The 22,838-nt window shown below is 31.6% G+C and overlaps 4 protein-coding genes across 10 annotated transcripts in view; 1 reads left to right on the top strand and 3 right to left on the bottom strand.

Moving 5' to 3' along the window:
• Positions 1–1,095: 1,095 nt before the first annotated feature.
• On the bottom strand, positions 1,096–6,072 carry LOC123010770 (inner centromere protein). The gene is made up of 4 exons (XM_044407873.1): positions 5,857–6,072; positions 4,286–4,406; positions 2,262–3,079; positions 1,096–2,209 (listed from the first exon to the last, which is right to left on the bottom strand). The coding sequence occupies exons 1-4, from the start codon at positions 5,947–5,949 to the stop codon at positions 1,163–1,165; spliced, it is 2,079 nt and encodes a 692-aa protein (XP_044263808.1). The 5' UTR covers positions 5,950–6,072; the 3' UTR covers positions 1,096–1,162.
• A 150-nt stretch (positions 6,073–6,222) lies between these two features.
• On the bottom strand, positions 6,223–7,550 carry LOC123012176 (39S ribosomal protein L39, mitochondrial). Its single transcript, XM_044410020.1, has 4 exons — positions 7,356–7,550; positions 7,120–7,308; positions 6,388–7,073; positions 6,223–6,334 (listed from the first exon to the last, which is right to left on the bottom strand). Exons 1-4 carry the CDS (start codon positions 7,432–7,434, stop codon positions 6,260–6,262), a joined length of 1,029 nt encoding a protein of 342 aa, XP_044265955.1. The 5' UTR covers positions 7,435–7,550; the 3' UTR covers positions 6,223–6,259.
• Positions 7,485–14,783, top strand: LOC123012173 (threonine--tRNA ligase 1, cytoplasmic). Of its 2 annotated transcripts, none has more exons than XM_044410013.1 (9): positions 7,485–7,628; positions 7,841–8,076; positions 8,123–8,372; positions 8,422–8,679; positions 8,729–8,875; positions 10,750–10,944; positions 10,997–11,067; positions 11,118–11,887; positions 14,539–14,783. In XM_044410013.1, exons 1-9 carry the CDS (start codon positions 7,578–7,580, stop codon positions 14,682–14,684), a joined length of 2,124 nt encoding a protein of 707 aa, XP_044265948.1. In that variant the 5' UTR covers positions 7,485–7,577; the 3' UTR covers positions 14,685–14,783. The 2 variants fall into 2 exon arrangements, with proteins under 2 accessions (XP_044265948.1, XP_044265947.1); XM_044410012.1 differs by having other exon boundaries at positions 7,593–7,734.
• An 861-nt stretch (positions 14,784–15,644) lies between these two features.
• Positions 15,645–22,838, bottom strand: part of LOC123012174 (sodium/potassium/calcium exchanger Nckx30C) — an 80,103-nt gene continuing 72,909 nt past the window's right edge. For all 6 annotated transcript variants that reach the window (XM_044410018.1, XM_044410017.1, XM_044410016.1 and 3 more), the window contains one exon: positions 15,645–17,267. In XM_044410018.1, the coding sequence (XP_044265953.1) occupies positions 17,027–17,267 (241 nt within the window). In that variant the 3' untranslated portion in view covers positions 15,645–17,026. The remainder of the gene's footprint in view (positions 17,268–22,838) is intronic.

The raw sequence follows: 22,838 nt of genomic DNA on the forward strand, positions 1-22,838 counted from the left end.
AAGATTATTAAATTGTCTTTCTAAAATTATTTACTTTTAGGTGTTTATAATCAATAACTAAAAAGATATTTAACGTTAAACATTAAAAAAAAAATACTATTGTTTCAGTAGCCAAAAAGTGTACAATTGCACAAGAGATAGAATAAATATCACTTAATCACATCTGTGTTAAACTGAATCCATCATTCTTTATTTTTACAATAAATTAATTCAAATTTCAGTATTTATAACGTTTACAATCTCTGCATCTCTAATCCGTTAAATATCTTTTCATTTATCAATTCTAGACATTAAAAGTTTACTTTTTTAGATAGACAATTTATCAATCTATTAGATGCAAACATAAAAAATAGGGTGTTTCATTTAAATTTTTTAAGTTATTTAACTTTTAACAAACTTCATCATTTATTAATCTTTTCAAATGCAAAACACTAAAAAATTGCTACAGTTTTAAATTCAGTACTTTCTTCTTTGTAGAAGTAAGAAAAAATTTGTTCTAGCTGTCTTAGTTTTTGTGTAATGATTTTTTTAAAAAGTGCATGTTTTCGTCAAAAAAATCGTCTTATTTCTAAAACTAAGCAAAATCGACCAATAAAAGTTTAGCTTAAAAACAATGTCATAAAAATCTACGTCCAAAAACGCTAAGAAACATATGGTGTTCCATTAAAAAAAAGCACAAGTTTGGATTGTAACTTATTTTTTGAGACACGCTGTATAGTTGAAAATAATTGTAGGCAATGGACTAGATTAGTATTTATCAACGCCCTATACAATTTTTTTTTAATTTTACCAATTAAGGGTCATTAATGGACTTTTTCAAATCGCTGGGACAGCCTCTTGCCAGTTATAATAATGGTGTCTCCAAATACGTCTACAGACTGCGATAAATTAAAGAGAAACTTCTAATCTATGATAGATAGAAAAGAAAAGAACTCAAGGACTCAAGTTTAAAACAAAGGTTGGTTTTGTCAATAATTACAAACATATTTATTTTAGAAACGTGGCTTAAAAATGAAACAATTTAAAGAAAAACAAGAATATTATAAATAACAGAAAGTAGGTAATTGAAATAAAAATGTAGCAAGACAAGGAAAACACAATACTAAACAATTTGTATTAAAAATGATTGAAAACTAGATTACATGTAAATGATAATATAAAATTAATCATCACTAAATTCTTCAGTTTCATCATGACTTTCCAAGCCTGGAATCATAGTAAATCTTGGGGGCTTATGCCAAACAGCACTCGATGTCCTTTTCAGTTTTTTTGGTTCGATATTTTCCAAAATATCTTGCAAATCCGGTGTTCGCGCTTGAATTGAGAAAAATGTATTCTTTATAGCTTGTCCCTCAGCTGAGATACATTTTAGCATTTGAATTACATTGGCTTCTTTTTCCCAATTTTGTAGCAAAATATCACGAGTTTTGCATTCTTCGCTGTCTGAATCGTAACAGTCGTTTGACGGCAAAGGTGGTGCTGTCTCTCTGAAATAAATCGGTTTTCTCTCTTTCTGGTTCTGAACCATCTTTGCGATAACATCATCTCGTTTTGCCAATTTCGCAGCCAACTCTGCAGCTTTTCTTTCCTCTTCTACCATCTTTTCTTCCTCGAGTTTCTTTTGTTCTATCGCTCGTTTCTTCGCTAACAATCTCTTCTTCTCATGTTCTTCTTTAAGTCTTAGTTTCTTTTCTTCTTGCTCGGCGATATGAAGTCGGTGCCGTTCGTCTTTCACCCGTTGTGCTTCTAAGACTTTCTGTTTCTCTTTTTCAAGAGCTTCACGTTGTTGTTGCGCTTTGAGTTGTTTTTCTTCTCTTTTCCGTCTCTTTTCTTCAGTTTGGGCTTGAAGTATCGCTTCTCGTTTTTTAAGTGCTTCTTGTTCCTTTTCACGACGGCGTATTTCTATTTCTCTGTATTCGGCTTGAGATGATTTTAAAGTGGTTGAATTTTTGGCCAAAAGGTTATCGCATGAACTGGAATTTAGTATTTTTTTGGATTTTCCGGTCGTACTGGCCGCTTTTGGTATAAATTTAGAAGTGAGTGGAGTAAACATTTTCGCTTTTTCTTTAACATTACTCTTCAATTCCGTTTGATTTTGTTCTTGTGCTTCTTCCAATTCTTTCTCTTTTGCTTGATTTCGAGTCTTGGTTCTGGTGATTCTAACGGGTATTGCATCGGCATCCTCTTGAAGTTTTTCAAAAGCCTGGACCTAAAACAGATTTATGAAATCATCATTTCTGTTATTATTTTTTGTCACTTACTTTTTTTTTCACAGGACTTTGCTCAAAAGGACTGAATATTTGCTTAGGACGTTTGGGAATCGTCCCTGTCTTCGTCCATTGATTTTTCTTGGTGGTTTCTTCTTCCGATTCGTCATCGGTCATCAAATCGTCTATTGTTTTTGGAACCAAAGTATTGACAATTTTGGGATTTGTTACAACCACCGTTGAGTTGAAATTATCAACACAGACATCATGTGTAGAAGCGGCGATAAAAGTCGCGTTATTTGTCTCTGTATTTTCCACCAAAAGTGTTGAAACCGCGTCTTCGTAATTCGTATTATCCTTTTCATCTTCGTTGGATTTTGGTCTTTTTTCTTTATTTTCTTGTCCCTCATCGGAAGAAGTTCTTGTTCGTTTAGATTTCTCCAATTCTGTTTTAGTAGTTTCCTCCCCCAACGAATCCACAAGATTAATTATAGGTACCTCAACTTCTTTAATGATTACATCTGATTCACGTGGTTTCTCCAATTCTTCTTCAATTTTCTCTTGTTTAATTATTTTACTTGTTGCATTTTTTCTTCGTCTTTTAGGAGCTGGTCGAGTTGGAGCTGGCATTTCTTCATTTTCAGTCTTAATTCGAACTTCATCGGCGAGTGATTTAGATGAATTGGCTATTGACATTTTCTCCTTTTTGATAGAGACTCGGCGAAGTTTCTCATTTAGATTGCTGATGCTTTGACTGGCTTCTTTAAAAGCATTTCGTCGGGGACGTCCACGTGCGTTTTTCTTTGTTTCAGTGTCGGTATCGGGCTCGACGTTTTCTTTCGATGAACCCGAAGCTTCCTCATTTGTAAGATCTAAATTTCAAACACATTAAGATCTACACCTTTTTCAAGTGTAATTTAGAAAGCGTAAGATATACAGGATGTTCCGTTTTTATTGTTACAAATTTAAACAGGTGATTGAATATTCAATTTTAAGACAAAAGTTTACGATGTTGGTACAGCTGATAACACCTGAACGAATTCAAAGATCAGTTGTCAAAATTTTTAATCACGGGTCTCTTGAACGGTGAAACAAATTTAATTTTTAATTTTTATCCTCTTTATGGTCTAAATTGTACAAATTGTAAACTGATTTTACTTAAAAACTTTAAATTGTTTCGAAAAAACGCAAGAGACCTCTTTTTTGTATAAAACTATGAAATTTAGAATTTAGTGACTGAAAGTGGCACGAATCAACGGCCAAAATAGTTAGGCTACTTTTACCCTAAACCCCCTCAGTTTAGCACGCCCCTGAGTAAAAATTTTGACATTTTATCTTTGAATTCGTTTGGGTGTATAAAGGTTATCAGTTGTACCAAATTTTAAAATTTTATCTACAGGGGATGTAGCTCCCTTATTTAATATTTTTCAATATATATTTATAGGAAACTTTTATCTTAAAATTGAATATCCTATCACCTGCTTCAATTTGTAACAATAAAAACGGAACACCCTGTATTTCAGAAAACGTTAATTGTAATTTAGAACCGTAAACTGAATTTCAGAAACCATCAGACGTAATTCAGATTAATTAATTTAACTTCAGAAAGTGTAAATTGAAATTCAGATTAGTCAATTGTATTTTAGAAAGTGTTAGTTATAATTTAGAGTTTGTCATTTCTAATTGAGAATTCGTTATTTTCATTTGAAAATTACATTATCAAAATCTTTTTGAAAATAAAATATCTTATTTATTTTGTAAAATACCAAGTTTATGCAATTCTTTAATTCTGAAAATAAAATAATTCGTGTTTAAGTGTAACTTCATTTTGAGATAACAGTAAGTTACTCATCTGAACTACAACTGATATTTTCTGGATTACATGTAACATGAAATTGAATTTATTTACTGTTCTGAATTACATTTAATGGTTTCTGAATTACAATTAATACTTTCTGAAATACAATTGACTAATCTGAATTCCAATTCTAGTAGTTGTCAAAATGAAAGCTGAAATCAGTTTACAAAGCAGACATTGTCAAACTTCATGAATAAAAAAAAGTATTAAATTCACTTACGTGACTCCCTAAACTCTTTAAATTTATCGAAATCAATTAAATGATTATATTCCGGCATCTTTCCTGTTGTTTTGTACTCCTTGACAACTTCTTTAACTTCCTTACACAAATCTCGAAAAATCTACAAATTAAGAAAACAGTATTTCAGAATCTGTGTTCAAAAAGTACCCTATTTTTTTAAGGGTTCAGTCTAGGAACTAGTAGCCCAGTCAAATAAGACAAATCGGTGGAAAAAAATCCTAGAGGTGACTCGGGTGTAAACATTTAAATGGAGATATAAAAAAAAATGGATGAACGAGAGAATTAATCTTTAAGGGGGTTAAATGGGGTGTAAATGTTTAAACAAAGATATAATCATTAAATTCTTTAGGGGTGTAAAGGGGCACTAAAATCAGATTTTTCGAAAATTAGTTTTTAAGGGAATAAAACGGTGTACACATTTAAAGGGATATAAAAACATTGAATTTAGAAAATATGATCCTTAGAGAGCGTAGAAGTGCACTTTTCAAATTTTAATGAAATAAAATAAGAGTTCAAAGGCTTAAAAACAAAATTAGAAACATGAAATTCTGAATTCTTAGAGTGCAGAAGTTCACTGAGACGACACTTTATGAAAATCAACATTTAATATTTATCCATAAACATAGCCCATGCGAAGAACGAGACTACTATAACTGAATCCTATACATAACATGGGTAATTATCTAGCTTTATAGAGTACCTAAGCCTATAGAATGGTTTTGTGAACGGGCTTTTTCCCATTTTATATCAGAAATACACGCGGACAAAGTCGCAGATAAATGCTAGTTCAGCATATAAGGATGACTCGGAAGACTTGATAGACCCTCGTGGCACCTCTAATAAACTGTTGGATCCAATACATTCAATTTACTGTAAGCTTTATTCAAATCATCGATATTAAATCATCTATTTATTAATATTGTACTGAACAAGACTGTAATTCGGTTTTCAATGTTTAAGTTGAAGACGAAGATGCAGCATATGAGGATGACTCGGAAGACTTTATAGACTCTCTAATGAAGTGTTGCACTCAATAATTTCAATTTGCTTTCAGTTTTTTCAAAACACAAGATTAATTCTGTTTTAAATGCGGATAAAGCACATTTTTTAAATGATGTTTTTTGTCAGCCCTATAACTCGTTTACAGTTAGTCCTACAACAAAAATGCAAAGGACCATTTTTGTAGGCTTTAATTTTGATAAGCAGGCAAAAACCGTTAGGAGTAATAGTTTCCCAGATATAAGCAAAAAAACAAAAAAAGACACCTTTAACCCCCTCCCCCTCCTCGAGCTCGCCACCCATCTTTGGGGACTTTTGATATATGTCTACCCAAGTGTAAAGAAAGCGTTTTAAAAAAAATTACAACTCTCTAGGATTTTTTTCCACCGATTTGTCTAATTTGACTGGGCTAAGTACCCTATTTTTTTAAGGGTTCGGTCTAGGAACTATATACGAAAGCGTTGTTAACTTTTGTCGGAATTTGAATTGTGGCAATTGGCAAAAGCCTAATAAAAGCTGTAAACCCACCGTTTTTATGTGTAAAATCTTACCTCATTGAACTCTATAATCGGTTTCAGCCCCTCTTCCACGAAACTCAAGGTTTCTTGATTAAGGTCATTTACTATAGCCTCGAATGCATTCATTATGTCCACGTTAAAACACTTTTATACACAAATTCAAATCAAAGAAATACTTATTTAATGCACAAGCTGATTCAACATCAACCAAACGAAATAAAGTTTGACGGTTGGAGTTGTTGGACAAGAAACGAATTCAAATCAGCGTAATGTGATTGGATCCCCTCCACTTTAAATTTTATCCGGTTTAATTACCCGCGAAATTTAAAACGAACAATTTTTTTATAGTCTGTGCAACTTCACAGAGCATTTCTGAATTTGTTGTTAAAAAAAACACCACTCCTTATTACAGCATTATTTATTTAAAAATATCTTATTAGGCGGTAACGTGAGCTACGAAACTATTATCCTCATCAAAATTCTCAACAGTTCCTGGAATTCGTGCAGGATTCTATAAAAGAGAAAAGTGAGCAAAACAACGTTAACAAAGTTGGGTAATTTTACCAATTGTCGCGCTCTTTCCTCGAGCAAACTATACGCAAAATGATTCATAACAATAGATCTAGGTAATGCGACCCCTTGAAACCTATAAATGGGCCCCCCTGGTATGTCAGTGTCCAGTTTAATAACATTAGCCACAGTGATGCGTCCGAAATGACTGGTGTTTGCTACCATGGGCCCCCTTGAAATGTCGATATGATGCCCTGCTCTGAACAGTGTCACTTTTCCGTTATGATTGGCAGCAATATTTGGAATTTGTTGATATTTGTGAGTGTTATTCCTGAACAAATCTAGAGCGAGTTCCTGGGAGACATCCATGCAATGAATGGGATGATTTTGTTGGCAAAATTTAATCATTTCAATTGATAAAACTTTGAGTTCGTTCTGTGTCGGTTGCCAGTTGTCTAGAGGCAGTTGTACATCATAAACAAAACTTCCAGATTTCACATTGGGGCTAGGAAAGCTGTGCAACTGCACTTTTAGGTTATCTTTAAAACTATTACTGGCTACAGCCCCCAGTATAAAACTACAAGTACGCCAGAAAATTTTATTAACTGACGCTGGTTGGGCAACCTTGTAGTGCAAAAATCGCAATTTGCACGAGTCAGGCAAAGGCTTATGCATATGCCAAAGAGTATCATTATTTAGCAATGCCACAGCTGATTGTTCTGCTATTTTTTCACCAAGATCTGCAAAAAAAATGTCTAGAAAAGACTAACATAGAGTTTTAATTACGTCTTGCGCAATCATAAGGCGTTGAAATGTGTTTATTCATGACTAAAGTCGCAGTTTCAGAGGGGCCCTCATAATTAACTTCAATTTTTTCAATACGTCCTATCGCTTCTTTCTGCTTTTTGTGCTCAATGTCGAATAAATTGTTTTGTCGGATGATCTCTTCCGATATATTACTAGTACTGCTGAGTCCTTAAATTCACGTAAGCCCCAAAAAGACAAAACATAACCTAACTTACTTTTGCATAATGACCCTAATATGTGATAACTGGATAACAGTAACGCTGGTTTCGTGAGAAAAATGTTCGTACTGTTCATTTCGAGTGAAAAATAATTCGATTATTATTCATCAAAAAAACTGTAAAAATGTGGTGTTCCTCCTTATTAGCAACACCTTAGGAATTTTTGTTTTTTACCAAACACTTGTCAATTGTCATTTGTCAAAAGTGTCAAGTGTCAAAATGGGCGACAACGTGGTTGAAAAACTGGAAAATACAAATATCGACGAAAAGGCATGAACACTACTTTCTAACTACCTAATTATTTTTCGAAATGTTAAAAGTTATACGTTATCACAAAATTATTGTGCGAGGATTCCGCCAATCCTATTCATCCTTGGTTTGTAGCACCACCTGAATGATGCAATTTTACCTTAGATTGAGCAGTTTTTTAAATTAATTGTGTCGGCAAGTGCTTTGAAGTAAAACAGGCGTTTCAATTTCAGGTGAAACTGAAGAAAATGAAGCAGCCAAGTAACGAAAAGTCTTCAGTGAGTGAACTGAAACCCTGGCCCTCATTTATACAAACTCGCTTGGACCTTTGGGACAAGCTCAAAGCTGAGAAAGATGCGGAAATTGCAAGTAAACCTCAACAAGCCATCAAAGTCACTTTGCCTGATGGTAAGGTTGTTGAGGCTGTTGCCTGGAAGACCACTGCTTATGATATTGCAAAAGGGATCAGGTAATATTGATTTTTGTGTTTTTCGGTAATTTAATTTTGGTAATAGTCAAGGGTTGGCTGATAATTGCGTGATCTCAAAAGTGAACGGCGTTTTATGGGACTTGGATAGACCCCTGGAGGCAGATTGTAAACTAGAATTACTAAAATTTGATAATCCTGAAGCTCAGTCAGTATTTTGGCACTCCACTGCTCATATTTTGGGGGAGGCGCTGGAGAGGGTCTACGGGGGGTGTCTTTGTTACGGCCCTCCTATTGAGTCAGGGTTTTACTATGACATGTTTTTGGAGGAAAAAGGGGTACTTATGACAAAACATACAATTTCAATTATTCTCTAATCAATTCTAGATTTCTGCCGGTGATTTTCCATACTTGGAAAACTTGATGAAACAAATTACGAAAGAAAAACAACCTTTTGAACGTCTCGAAATGAAAAAAGAAGATTTATTAGAAATGTTCAAATACAATCCGTTTAAAGTGCGAATTTTAAATGAAAAAGTGGACACACCTACCACTACCGTATATCGTTGTGGGCCCCTCATTGATCTGTGTAGAGGCCCCCATGTCAGACACACCGGAAAAATTAAGGCTTTAAAAGTTACTAAAGTAATTAAAGTATTTGAGATTTTTTCCCATTTAATGATTTTCTTATTAGAACTCTTCAACCTATTGGGAGGGTAACGCCGATGCTGAAACTTTACAAAGGGTTTATGGTATCAGTTTTCCGGATAATAAACAATTGAAAGAGTGGGAAAAATTCCAAGAGGAGGCAGCGAAACGTGACCATCGCAAAATCGGAAGGGTAAATATTTTTTAAATTTTTTCAATTTTCATTGGCAACTTATTTTACCTACCTTTTTATGTTTTTATGGAAATTGAAATTTGATACTTTAAGATTATTTCTAAAATTTTCTGTCTTTCCAATAAATATTTGTAGATAGGATTTTTTTTCTATGGCTTAGGACAAATCAGAGTATAAAGCAAGTTTTATCGCAAAAAAATTAGTGTTTATTTTTGTAATATACAGTGTGTCCCAGCGAGTTGACAAAGTCTATTAGTGACCTTTAAATAGTAAAATTGAACGATTGTATGAGACATTGATAGATGTGCATACAGTGCATCACCTAAAATTATTTTCAACTATACAGCATGTCCCAAAAATAAGTTACGATACAAACTTGTGTTTTTTTAAATGAAACACCGTATGTTTGTTTGCATTTTTGGATGTAGCCTTTTAAGACAAGGTTTTTACGCTAAACTTTTATTAGTCGATTTCGCTTGGTTTTAGAAATAAGACGTTTTTTTAAGGAAAACATGCAGTTTTTAAAAATTTATTACACAAAAACTAAAAACTTTTGCTAAGAAGAAAGTAGAGAATTTAAAGTTGTAGCAATTTTTTAGTGTTTTGCATTTGTAAAGATTAAAAAATGAAGAAGTTTGTTAAAAGTTAAGTAACTTAAAAAAAATAAATGGAACACCCTATTTTTTATTTTTTTATCTCAAAAAAATAACTTTTTATGTCTAGAATTGATAAATGAAAAGATATTTAACATTCAATATTAATTGTAGCAACAATGTCTATCAATATCTGAGTGATCACTTATCCGTTGATTTATCCAGAGATTGTAAAAGTCGTTATAAATAATGAAATTCGAATTATTTTATTGTAAAAATAAAAAATAATGGATTCAGTTTAACACAAATGTGATTATTAAGGGATATTTCTTTCATCTCTTGTGCAACTGTGCGCTTTTTGCCTATTGAAACAATAGTATTTTTTTTTAATGTTTAACGTTAAATATCTTGGTAGTTATTGTTTATTAACACCTAAAAGTAAATAATTTTAGAAAAACGATTTAATAATTTTTTAAATTCAAAAACAATAAATAGTATGTTCCATTAATTTTTTTTAAGTTATTGAACTTTTAACAAACACCTTCATTTTTTTATCTTTGCAGATGCAACACACTAAAAAAATGTTACAACCGTCTTAGTTTTTGTATAATAAATTTTTAAAAAGTGCATGTTTTCGTCAAAAAAACCGTCTTATTTTGAAAACTAAAATAAATCGACCAATAAAAGTTTAGCTTAAAATCATTGTCATAAATATCAAAAAATCTACATCCAAAAACGCTAAGAAACATATGATGTTTCATTTAAAAAAACACAAGTTTGTATTGTAACTTATTTCTGAGACACGCTGTATAGTTGAAAATGATTTTAGGCGATGGACTAGATTAGTATCTGTCAATGTCCTATATATATTTTTTTAAATTTTATTATTTAAAGCTCACTAATGGACTTTTTCAATTCGCTGAGACAGGCTGTACATTTTACTGTTAACTGTTATAATGCTTTTCAACTTTTTTTTTAATTTATGTGGTAACATTTCCTTTGAAATATTAATCCAATTTAACCATTTTAAGTTCAAATTCTTTGTATTTTTTTTTTCTATATTGTGAGAGATAACTCACATTTTAAGCTATTTCTATATAATCAGAAAAGTCTTCTTTCTGTTCAGGTTCTGTGAAATTAACTGATTTGTAAAATCTAGAAATTGAAAAATATGCATGTGAGGCGGTAATACATATTTTTAGCTCAATTAATTAAAACAAGGTTTTATAATTTGCCAATCTCCTTTTGCAATCGTTAAAATCGTAATTAAATAATATTTAGGACCAAGAATTATTCTTCTTCCACGAACTCTCTCCTGGTTCATGCTTTTTTCAACCTCGTGGGGCCCACATTTACAACAGCTTGATAAATTTTATAAAAAAAGAGTATCGGAAACGCGGATTCCAGGAAGTTATTTCTCCTAATATCTTCAATGCGAAATTGTGGCAAGTTTCCGGTCACTGGGCTCATTATGCTGTAAGTTTTTACTTTTCACGTTAAAATAATAAACTAAAATGGCTAAATTTAGGATAATATGTTTTCTTTCGACGTTGAAAAAGACAAATTTGCATTAAAACCGATGAATTGCCCCGGCCATTGGTAAAAGATATTTTTTTTGTGGCATCAAAATGAAAAAAATTTGATTTTAGTTTGATTTTCGATAATCGCACTCGTTCTTGGCGCGAGTTGCCCCTCCGCCTCGCCGATTTCGGCGTTTTGCACCGTAATGAGCTCTCGGGGGCCCTCACAGGCCTCACACGCGTCCGACGTTTTCAACAAGACGACGCCCACATTTTCTGCGCTCTTGAGCACATCAAACAGGAGATCAAAGGGGCTTTGGATTTTCTCAGTCATGTTTATTCCGTTTTCGGTTTCACTTTCAATGTGGTTTTGTCCACCAGACCGGAGAAGTATCTCGGCGACTTGGCAATGTGGGACCAAGCGGAGAAGGCCCTCGGTGAGGGTTTGGACGATTTCGGTGCCCCTTGGTCGTTGAATCCCGGCGATGGGGCTTTCTACGGCCCCAAAATCGATATTACGGTCCATGATGCGCTCAAAAGGGCGCATCAGTGTGGCACAATCCAGCTGGATTTCCAACTACCAATCAGGTTTAATCTGTCGTATGTGAGTGAGAGTGGGGAAAAGAAGAGACCTGTAATTATCCATCGGGCTATTTTGGGCTCGGTGGAGAGAATGATTGCGATTTTGACAGAGTCGTGTGGGGGAAAATGGCCGTTTTGGATCTCGCCGAGACAAGCGATGGTGATTCCAGTGGGGCCAACCTATGATGAGTATGCACTGGATGTGCAAAAGAAGTTGTATCAGGCTGGGTTCATGGCAGAGGTTGATACCGATGCAGGGGATACGATGAATAAGAAGATCAGAAATGCACAGTTGGCACAATTTAATTTTATTTTGGGTGAGTGACGGTTTAAAAAAAATCATACCATAATGATTATTCTGAAATTTCGGTATCTCTGTTTTTTTTCTAAAATACAGGCTGTTCCGTCTAAACCCCACATTAAAAGTATTGGGAGTTCGAATAATTATATTTATTTGAAAATGGGTACATAGCCATAATCCAGTTCTCATAAATGAAAATATTTTTTATACCGGAAGTCGGTCTCAACTTTCTTATTTTAAATGGAAAGGTATATTTTTTACTGCGTTTTTGGATTAATTGGGTTATTTTAAGGGAGTTTTCATCGGCTTTCCTGATACCTAAATTTAGCCGTTTTTGAAATAGTTAGAGTTTTTCAAAAATTTTTGGATCTGCACCTTACACTATAAAAATCGGTAACTATGCTATTGTTTAAAATTTTGAATTTGTTTTTTTGGCGTTTGAAAGAAAAAGTTTAGATCTTCCTTCCGGTGTTTTCAAATTTTGAAAAAAAAAAAATAAGAAACCCTAAAATTTTAAGGTTACTTTTGTAATAATTCAAATACTCATAACTCAATTTTTCCAAATGAAATACCTCAATTTTTATTTTACTAAATGGAAGAGAACTTAATTCTACATCGGTCTGTATTAACATTCCCTATACCTAAATTTAATAATTATTAAGTTATGGTGACTTTTTGTCAAGATTGCCGAAAATCTATTACTAGCCGTTTTCGTATAGTTTGCCATGGAAATCAAAAATGTCAAAATTGTGTCTCAATAAACGTAAATAGTGCCAAAATATGGAGAGTCAAAGCTACTCAAACTTAGATTTAATGAATTTATTTTGTATTTATGGAGAGTGTAACAAAATTATGATGTCGTTCTTTAAACAAAAATAAATTTTTCTCTCTTGTTAGCTTTAAATAATGATTGCGTGGTAGAACTGATCAATAATAATTAAGTTTGCATAACTTTGATTCTTCATATTTTGGCACTATTTGTCAAATAGTAATTTACTGTTGACGTTTGTCTAAAGAAAATTTTGAAATTTTTTATTTCCATAGCAAACTATGTTAAAACGGGTGTGGCTAGTAATAAATGTTCTGTAGTCTTAACAAAAAGTCCATAACTTGAAAATTATTAAATTTAGGTATAGGGAATGTTAATACAGCTCAATACACAATTAAATTCTCTTCTATTTAGTAAAATAAAATTGGGGTATTTCATTTGAAAAAATTGAGTTATGAGTATATGAATTATTACAAAAGCAACCTTAAAATTTTGGGATATGTTTTTTTTTTCAAAATTTGAAAACACCAGAAAAAGGATCTAAGCTTTCTCTTTCAAACGCCAAAAAAACGAATTCAAAATCTTAAAAAATGGCAGAGTCACCGATTTTTAAAGTGGAAGGTGCAGATCCAAAAATTTTTGAAGAACTCCAAATATTTCAAAAACGGCTAATTTTAAGTATAGGGAAAGCTGATCAAAACTCCCTTAAAATAACCCAATTAATCCAAAAACGCAGTAAAAAAATATATCTTTCCATTTAAAATAAGAAAGTTGAGTCCGACTTCCGTTATAACCGGAACCATCTCATTTATAAGAATTTAATGGATTCTGGCTATGTACCAATTTTCAAATAAATATAAACAAACACTCAATACTTTTAATGTGGGTTTTAGACGGAACACCTCTGTAGATACAGGATGCGCCAGAACTTGCGCCTTAGAGAAAAATGTCATATAAGGTAAGATGCCAAGAATATGAAAAAAATGCTAAAAAAAAATATCTATAAAAATTTCTAAGTTATGAGAGTTTAAAATTTGCACTTTGGCTCTTTTTATTTCTGTTAGAAAAATAATTTTGTAAGTTTTTTTGCTACAGTCTATTAGAAGAGGAAACAAAGAAGCTGTATCCTAAATTATAACTCTCTTCAATTTTATTTGTGGTTTTTATTAGCAAAATTTTTGTACCTTTACTAAATAATTGCAAAAAAACATATACAAGGTCATCAATATCATTAAATAGACAAAAAAAAATGTCAAATGTCAAAAATTTTTGACAGATAGAATTTTTTAAACATTTTTTTCATGTTCCTGGTATCTTATCTTACTTGAAATTTTTCTTTATGGTGCGAGTTCTGGCGCACCTTGTATACTCGTATATTAGAGAAAATAATTATAAAAATAAGTACCACGCGGTTTCGAGTAAAAAATGTTTAAACAAATTAGAAAAATCGTTGCTGACCAATAGTAGACACTTCAAAAGAAAAATTCTCACAAATAAAGTATAAACGTTTCAAAATTTAAATAATAACAAAAAATGTTCATTAAAAACGTGCTAGAATATTTTGTTTATTAAAAAAATCAAAGTAAAAATAACTAAATAAAGTTATTGATCCATTTCTACAATGCGAAAGAAGGCAAGTCGTTGTGTATTGAAGAATTGTTTAAGAAAAGTCGAGGATCTTGCAAATCTATCGTCCTAGAGGCTATAAACATACAATTTTGCCCTTAATACTTAAATAGCTATTGATTTTTTGCTTTGAAATGTCTACTATTGGATATTCCTGTTTTTTCTATATTTCTTAACATTAAAAAACTATAAGACGTGACACTTATTTTTATGTTATTTAAAGTTTTAAAAGTGATCGTTTTGACATGGAATGAGTGCTGTAATTTTTGTAGTTGTTGGAGAGAAGGAGAGGAGTAGTCAGACGGTTAACGTGAGGACTCGGGATAATATCGTCCATGGGGAAATAACGGTTGAAGGATTGATAGAAAAGTTTAAAGTTTTGCAAGAGAATTACATCCGAGCTGAGGATAGTTTTTAAGCTTGTCATTCCTTAGCTTTAATATTTATTTTAAATTATAAAAACTACTGTAGATTTTTCTAATTTCGTTTAAAATGAATAAAGAAATTTGAATTCGAAGTGATTTTAATGAGAGTCTCTTTAATATACATATTATATTGTCGGCAAAAAGTAACATACCATGAAATGGTTTCGTCAATATTACATTACTATAATAATAAAAATTCTCTAGCAATAACAATCTACTAGATACACCATTAACAATCTTAATCTCTTGTATTTATGTCTTAAAAATGACTTTACAAAAAGAAAAGTTCAACAAATGCAAAATACACTTCGCGTCTTTAATGCAGTTTGTATGGCTTGAAAGTAAAGTAGCGACATTAAAGACACAAAAATATTTCTTTTTGCCATCTGTCTTACAATTAAAGATCTACAAAAAGTACATTCTTCCTATTTATTTTACAGTGAATAAGTATATTGGTGGCATCGGTTTGAAGAGATTGTATAATGATTACAGACTAGTTACAAATTAATCACTCCTTTATTTATGATGAATATTACAAAATACTTCATTGCTCTCGAACTCATAAGTGCGAACCTCGGAATCAACAATAATATATATTTATTCAACAACGACAAATCAAGTAGAATAGCGACGAAAATTACGAGGTTGATGAAATGGAAAAGTCGACAACAAAACTCTAACGATAAATATGTCAAGTTTCAACAAGATATAAGTATATATCCATAATATTATAACAATATCTTGAGTATAGTTTCTAAATAACTCTAAACTCTAAAGATGTGTTTAATATATAATAGTATTTAGAAGGTTAACAATATCAAGCAGAAATTTGAAATATGATATGCCTATTCTACTGGACTATTTTGCGTGTTACAGCTTGTTCCATCGTCACGATTAGTAATATTTATAACTCCAATCTAGAACTTTCGATCCTAATCACTCACAGTTACTCCTCATTATCAAATAAACCAAAAGGCAAACTAATGTGCGCTATGATAATCTTAAGCTTTAGGTACATTTTTTATCATTAGCAAACCCACCAACCAATCGATGTACAGTAAACGAATGACTTTTTTTCATTAAGAAGCACGTTCACCACTATGAGAATCACAAATTTTTTAAATCACAAAACAATTTCAAAGGTAGATATGTATTCAAAAAGCCATTCAGGAAACCGGAATTTCGCCCAAAATTTACTATTACAATTATGTATATTAAATGTCGCGTTTTTACACATGTAAAAGCTTAGCTAAGTTTAAATTTGAAACACCCATAGCTTCAACTATAGTTTGTCTAAATATATTGCACTTGCTCTGACTCATTTACAATGGCTTTCGGACCGAGAGCTCCAAACGAACGTCTCGAAATTGTGTTTGTGAGATATTGGTTTGGGCTCTCGGTCCGCCGAATGAACAATAATGAAGAAATGACAAACTGAAAATAAAGGAGTGTAATTTTAAATCTTCATTTATACTTACATCCCATTTTGCTTATGTATCACATCGGGTAAAACAAATTAACAGTAGGCACTTTTAGCAATGACCTGTGAAGGTCTCAAGTGCCCAAACAATTTCCTTATGTACATGCTTTCTACACAGTAACTATGCTAAGATATATCTACACTAGATATGTATATTTTCGCTAACTTAGTCTACAGTGCAACATATTTCGGGAAGTTTAACATACAGCCGGGCCCAAATAACTCTGAACGAAATTTCAGCAATCGCACGATTGAGGGTGTTCGTTGTGGCTTTGGTTCAAAGCGAGTCCCGGCCCAGTATTCATTCTAGTCTTCCTCACTTTTATTAAGTTAGATTCATTAAAAAATTTCCTAGTCCAAATTAAACGGCTACTTCCAATGACTAGTTTTCGTTTTTTTGATAATCACGAAACGTCCCCCTTATAAAAACAGTAGTTCAAAATCTATCGCAGTTAATAGATATTATTGCTATCATGGTCGGGGATATTTCTACTAGCTAAGTCCACACACTATCATGGAAGTCGATTTTGGTTTTTGTGCATACATCCGTTGAACACCAATATAGCGTTTAATAACTAACGGGTCCCCTGTTTCCACAGTCGGTGGCAAATAACAAGTGCATTGACAGCATAGCGCTCAACGAAAACACCGAAAATGTGTGTTGATTGTGCGACTTAAAATTTTGAAGTCTTGTTGATAAAATTATTTGTGATTTGAGAATGAAAAATTTTGATATATCACGGTGAGGACCCGACTCGACGCGCTTCACTCTGGCTAAACTGCTATAAGTGAGATGATCAGTACAACTGCTAGTATCGCTAAGACGAGTCTCTATAAGATCGTGCATGAGGGTTTCTAAACGGGACACACTATATATTTGTATTCGAACATGAGCGACACTGCCACAAAGACGAAATACAACAAGAACATGGTGAAACCTAGTCCTTTGTTCATCTTCCATCGGAAGCAGGCTATTGACATGATGACGAAGAGGAGCATCATGAAGAGGATCGTGATAGAGCACACCATTCCCGTCGAAGTCACCTCTACAGGCTCGCCGTAGATGATGCCGAAAAGCAACCAAGGCACTGGTAACCTGCAACAACACGAACAATTCACCAAAATATTGAAAACTGCTCTACCAGGTGAATAAAAAGTATGGAACCAAGCGTTTTCTTTGTAAACTTAGTACAGTCAAATTAGAGAAAAATAGGGCGATCGGTGGAAAAAAATCCTAGAGAGTTGGAATTTTTTTTAAACGCTTTCTTTATTCTTGGGTAGACATACAAGGTGATTCTTTTAGGGCCTATATTAGAAACTTTTTAATTTCCAATGCAGATAGAAATTTGAAATTTTGTACACAACCCAAATCAACCAGTCTGAGTTCAACTAAATTATTTTCAAAATGGCTGAACTTCCGGAACTACGAGAAATTGGCGCCAACTTTGAAATTTTAAGTGGAAACCACTTATTTTTATTGCATTTTTGAATTCTCCTCTCCAAACTGAGTAAAATGTACCTAGTTGTTAGTACTTATCTGTCATAGTTTTGGACATATGTCAATTTTTTGCTCAAAATTTTCATTTGCAGAGGTTTATTAAAAACATCACAGCTCTTGAACCGTTTGCAATAAGTAAATAACTCTTCTTGCCTTTGATAACCAAAGGTTCGAAGAGTTTCCTAAAATTTTCAAAATTGTCAACTGTCAAATTGCAAAGCTTATATGATTTTTTGAAAATGATATTTAACAAACAGCTATAACTCAGTTTTTTCAAATAAAATGACCCCATTTTCTGAACGGCAATCGAAAGTACATCGATTTGTAGAAGGACTTTTATCAACATGTCCTATATCCATTTCTTATAGTTTCTGAAATAATCACGAAAAACGTGTTTTTCTTTTTTCTTTTTATAGTAAATCACGTAGGCTTTGGAAAATGATCAAGACGAATTAAAGATTTATTAGTCTACACAACACCCATCCGGAATTACAAAGAATTGAGGCAAGGATTGAGGCGGCATTTTAGTAATCTTGAACCAAATGAACTAATGGAAGCCACTCAAATCAGTTCACCATCGAATTTTAGACTGTTTGAAAATGGTAAACATATCGAACATCTGTATTAATTATGGTATCTTATTGTATTTTCCAAAGCCTACGTGATTAACTAACTACTTAATTAACTAAGATAAAAACCAATAGGAGTTATAATTTCCGAGATATAAGCAAAAAACCAAAAAAAGACACCTTTAACCCCCTCCCCTTGCTCGAGCTCGCCCCCCACCTTCGGGGACTTTTGATATATGTTTACCCAAGTGTAAAGAAAGCGTTTAAAAAAAATCCAACTTTCTAGGATTTTTTTCCACCGATTTGTCTAATTTGACTGGGCACCACTTTACGGAAAAAATAATTAGTGTAGCGTAAAGTACAATTAAAATATGATCATTTATCAAGAATAACATTTTTCAAAATTCTTTTGTTTTCGAGTTTTAGAAAAAAAAATTTTTTAATGGCAACCCACCATGATAATTTTTTTAATTAAAGATTATGATCTAAAAATGAGCTCCAATTAAATAAAATTGTTTTTTAGTCAGTACTTTTTTTTAACAAATTATTAAAGTTGCGTTCCGAGCTCATCACGAAGATTTTTCGAACTTAACCGAAGTGGTCATTTCATGCATTTGATCATGGGAGAGCCTTGATTTTTATCCAGATACTTTGGGGTGGTTTCGAATAGACAAAAAATAGAAGAAAATCAGTTCTAATTGGATTTTTTTATCAATCCGGAACGCAATTTATTAAAAAAAAAGTACTGGCCAAAAAACAATTTTATTTAATTAAAGGTTATTTTTATATCATAATCTTTAATTAAAAAAATTATCTTGGTGGGTTGCCATTAAAAATTTTTTTTTTTCAAAACTCGAGAACTAAAAGAAATTTCGAAAAATGTTATTCTTGATAAATGGTCACATTCTAATTGTACTTTACACTACACTAATTATTTTGTTCGTAAAGTGGTTAGTTTACGAAAAAAACGCTTGGTCCCATACTTTTTATTCACCTGGTATGTAAATTTGTTACCATTAGATTTTCTAAAAAACTTACAGAGATATAAAAAACATACTACAAACATGTATGTTTTCTACGTCAAACTAAGCTGAAAACTGTTTTTGTTGCGATTTATCTTGTAGCAGCTAGGCGCAGATGGGACTTCAGAAATTATTTATTTTTTCAAGTAATTAAAAAGTAAGCATTTTATTGTTTTATTTAGCTTATAAGAACTCATGAACCATACCAATTTCATAAAAATATCTCGTTTTTTGGTTAATTAATTAGAAAACTTTCTTGAGAAGGTTTCCACCTCCACAAATTGCAATTCTGAAAGTGATATTTATTTGTCTATTGGGGAATAACGATTAAGGTGCTTGTTTAATTAAAATTATTTGTACTTTTAATCTGATTTGACTAAATCAGTAATAGATAGCTGTGAAATTGGGCACCTGTAATCTTTGGTTATTAGTAGTTTCAAACAACCCAATCGTGACCATCTTGTAACTTGTAACGATTTTCTCTTTCTTGAAGACTGAAATGAGCTTTAAACAATTTTGGTTACTTGGGGTCTACTTTATACTAAATTTTAAAAACGGTTCACTTAATCAAAAATTTACAAGAAACAAAAAGCTTCTAAATTCTAAATTTATTAACAAAATATCCCAAAATGTAATTAGTGTTTCTTTTTCCAAGTTTTTTTTTTGGTGCCTAATTAAACAAATTTATGGAACTTTTAACGTTTGTCAGATTTTATAAATTCATTAAATGGCAAAAATTTTTAGATTACATTATTAGTCTAAAAAATACTTATGCCATATGTAATAGCATTGGCAAATGTTTTGTGTTCTACTCTGTGTATTTTTGATAATAATTAATTATTATTCAATCTTGTTTCAATGTACCATTGTTAAACAAATTATTGCACACAAGTTTAATTTTTGGCTAATATGTAAGTGACAGGTCGCTAATAACAGCATTTTTAAGACTAACTTAGTTTTACTTTTCCAGAAGTGTCAAATTCAAAAAAAGCGGTCGCTAATGTGACATTTTGACATAAAATTAATTATTCCCGTGTAAATGAGCGTACTTAAATTTACAAAAATAAATTACTTGGCATCATGAAGTTTGGTAATTTGTCATCAAATCAATTTTGTTGATAAAATGTAAATTATTTATTAATTTATTTGTAATTTATTAATATTTGAAATGACATTGACGACTACTTTTTTATGAATTCGACTGTATATTTTTGAATTTTTATTTTTTTACCTTTTAATAAAAATAACATCACTGAATTCAGAAAAAATGCTTTCTTAAAAATTATTAAATTTACCTCTTCGTGCCATTACAGAAAATCAAGTTAGCCTTGTATTTTCAAAATAAATGATGGTAGAAAATTGAAAAAGATCTCAGCTGACAGTACAGTAAACAAATTGTTTTTTTACAATTGGATGTTCCTGAATTAAAAAAGTACCTCACACACACAGTAATACAGAGTTTTCATCTCATTTTGAGTATTTGTAACGGATTGAAATTCAATAGTTTTTATTTTTTTATGAAAAAACGCATTATTTAAATTGCATGAAAAAAATACAGTAACATAACTAGGTAATCTACAATACACCAAAAATAAATCAAAAAATTCTTCCGTACAGTTTTGTTATAAAAAAATAAAATGGCCAAAAATAGAGGTTTTTTTAAATTTATCTTTAAACGGCATGGATATAAAATTTCAAATATACAGGGTGTTTCACGTAATTTTACGAGGCCTGCGCCTGTAAGATGCAATCAATAATACATATTTCGACACGAACTGCATTACAAATTTTGAAAAATTGGATAATTTTCTCTGGTTTGTTCACCCTTTAAAAAATTACAACTTTTTTAGTTAGTTAGTGATTAAGATAGATAAACTAGAATCATAATCATGCCGTCTCTTGATAGAACAAATGATAATTGTTTCTGAAAAACTGCAGTTTATGACTATTAATGAAACAGTGATTAGTTTGACAACTACTGTCATGGGTTTCCAAAAATTGAATAATTAAATGTGCATTTTTTGTATCAAGTGTTCTGTGACTTTTGTATATTTGGGTGCGTACATTAGGCGCAAGCTTCGTAAAGTTATGTGAAACACCCTGTATATTGCTGCTAACGCCATCAAAAAGTTATGATAATTTTTTCAGAATTTTTAAATAACGATTTATTTTTTTATTCAGTATAATTCAACCTTAAACACTTCGAACTGTTTCCCAATTTTCAACGTATTCTGCTAAACCGTTCTGAAAATATTTATCTGTATCCTTTCTTTTTAACGACACAGTATTTTACTACTATTTCAGATTTTTGTTACTTAAATGACCACATGTATTTTAAATTTAAAGCGATTTGATTTAACTAGTCAACTTAAAAAATACGAGTAAGTTTTTTCATTTCAGTTAGTTAAAAATAAATATACTCCAATAAAAACTTTGTTTTGCATATAACTATGGCCAACTAAAAGAAATTTAGAGTGTGCTACATTGTGTGTTATTGGTTGTAAAATGAGTCAATATTGTTGTGGGTGGTAAAATCGATCACTCGTATAGCAATTAACGCAATTATTATTTAAGAATTAATGGCAATTAGCAACGCCTAGATGTACAGGGTGTATAGGCGTAAACTTCGTAAAGTTATGTGAAACACCCTGTAGGTAATCATGAAGCAGGGCCGTAACCAGGATTTTATTTCGGGGGGGGTTTCTTGTTGGTCCATGAAAATGAAATTAAAGAAGACGGATTAAAAAGCAAAAATCTCTAAGTACACGTTTTTATTTTAAATTGAAATAAGAGATCCTAATTAAACATAAAAAAAGTACAAATTAACTCACAAAAGTAACAAAAAATAAAATAAATTTTTAATACTTTTTATTGTTACAAATTTAAACAGGAGAGAATATTCATCTTTAAAACTATGAACATATATCGAAAAATGCTACGCAAGGGGTGCGTCTTTTAATAGGTTTTTTTTCAATATTTCCGAAATCATTTTAGAACAAAAATTCAAAATTTGGTAGAGATGATAACTTTTATACACCTAAACAAGTACAAAAATAAAATGTTGAAATTTTTAATTAGGTGCTTCCTAAACTAGATGGGATTAGGGTAAAAATTTACTCTAACTATTTTGCTTGTGGTTTCTTGCCACTTTCAGCAACAAAATTTCATAGTTTTTCATAAAAAAGGTCTTTTGTGTTTTTCCGATAAAAATCGGTTCAAAAATTTATGTTACAGACCATAAACAGCATAAAAATTAAAAATTAAATTTGTTTTACCGTTTAGGACGCCCCTGATTAAAATTTTTGTTATTTGGCATGTGTTTGGGTGTATATATAAAGGTACCAAATTTTGTAATTTTATCTATTCTGAAATATTAGGAAAAACCCTTTAAAAAACGTACCTTTTTTAGGGGGTGTTGCTCCTTTTCATAGCATTTTTCAAAACACTTTTATCTTAAAATTAAATATTCTATTGACTATTTAAATTTGTACCTAAAATGAAACACTGTATAATTAACACATGAAAAATTAATTCACAAAAATTTAAAATTAACTCATTAAAATAACAAAAAAACTAAA

This window comes from Tribolium madens, unplaced genomic scaffold, assembly GCF_015345945.1.
Source record: "Tribolium madens isolate multiple individuals breed KSU strain unplaced genomic scaffold, Tmad_KSU_1.1 Scaffold_91;HRSCAF=231;Tcas5.2_LG7, whole genome shotgun sequence".
NCBI lineage: Eukaryota > Metazoa > Arthropoda > Insecta > Coleoptera > Tenebrionidae > Tribolium > Tribolium madens.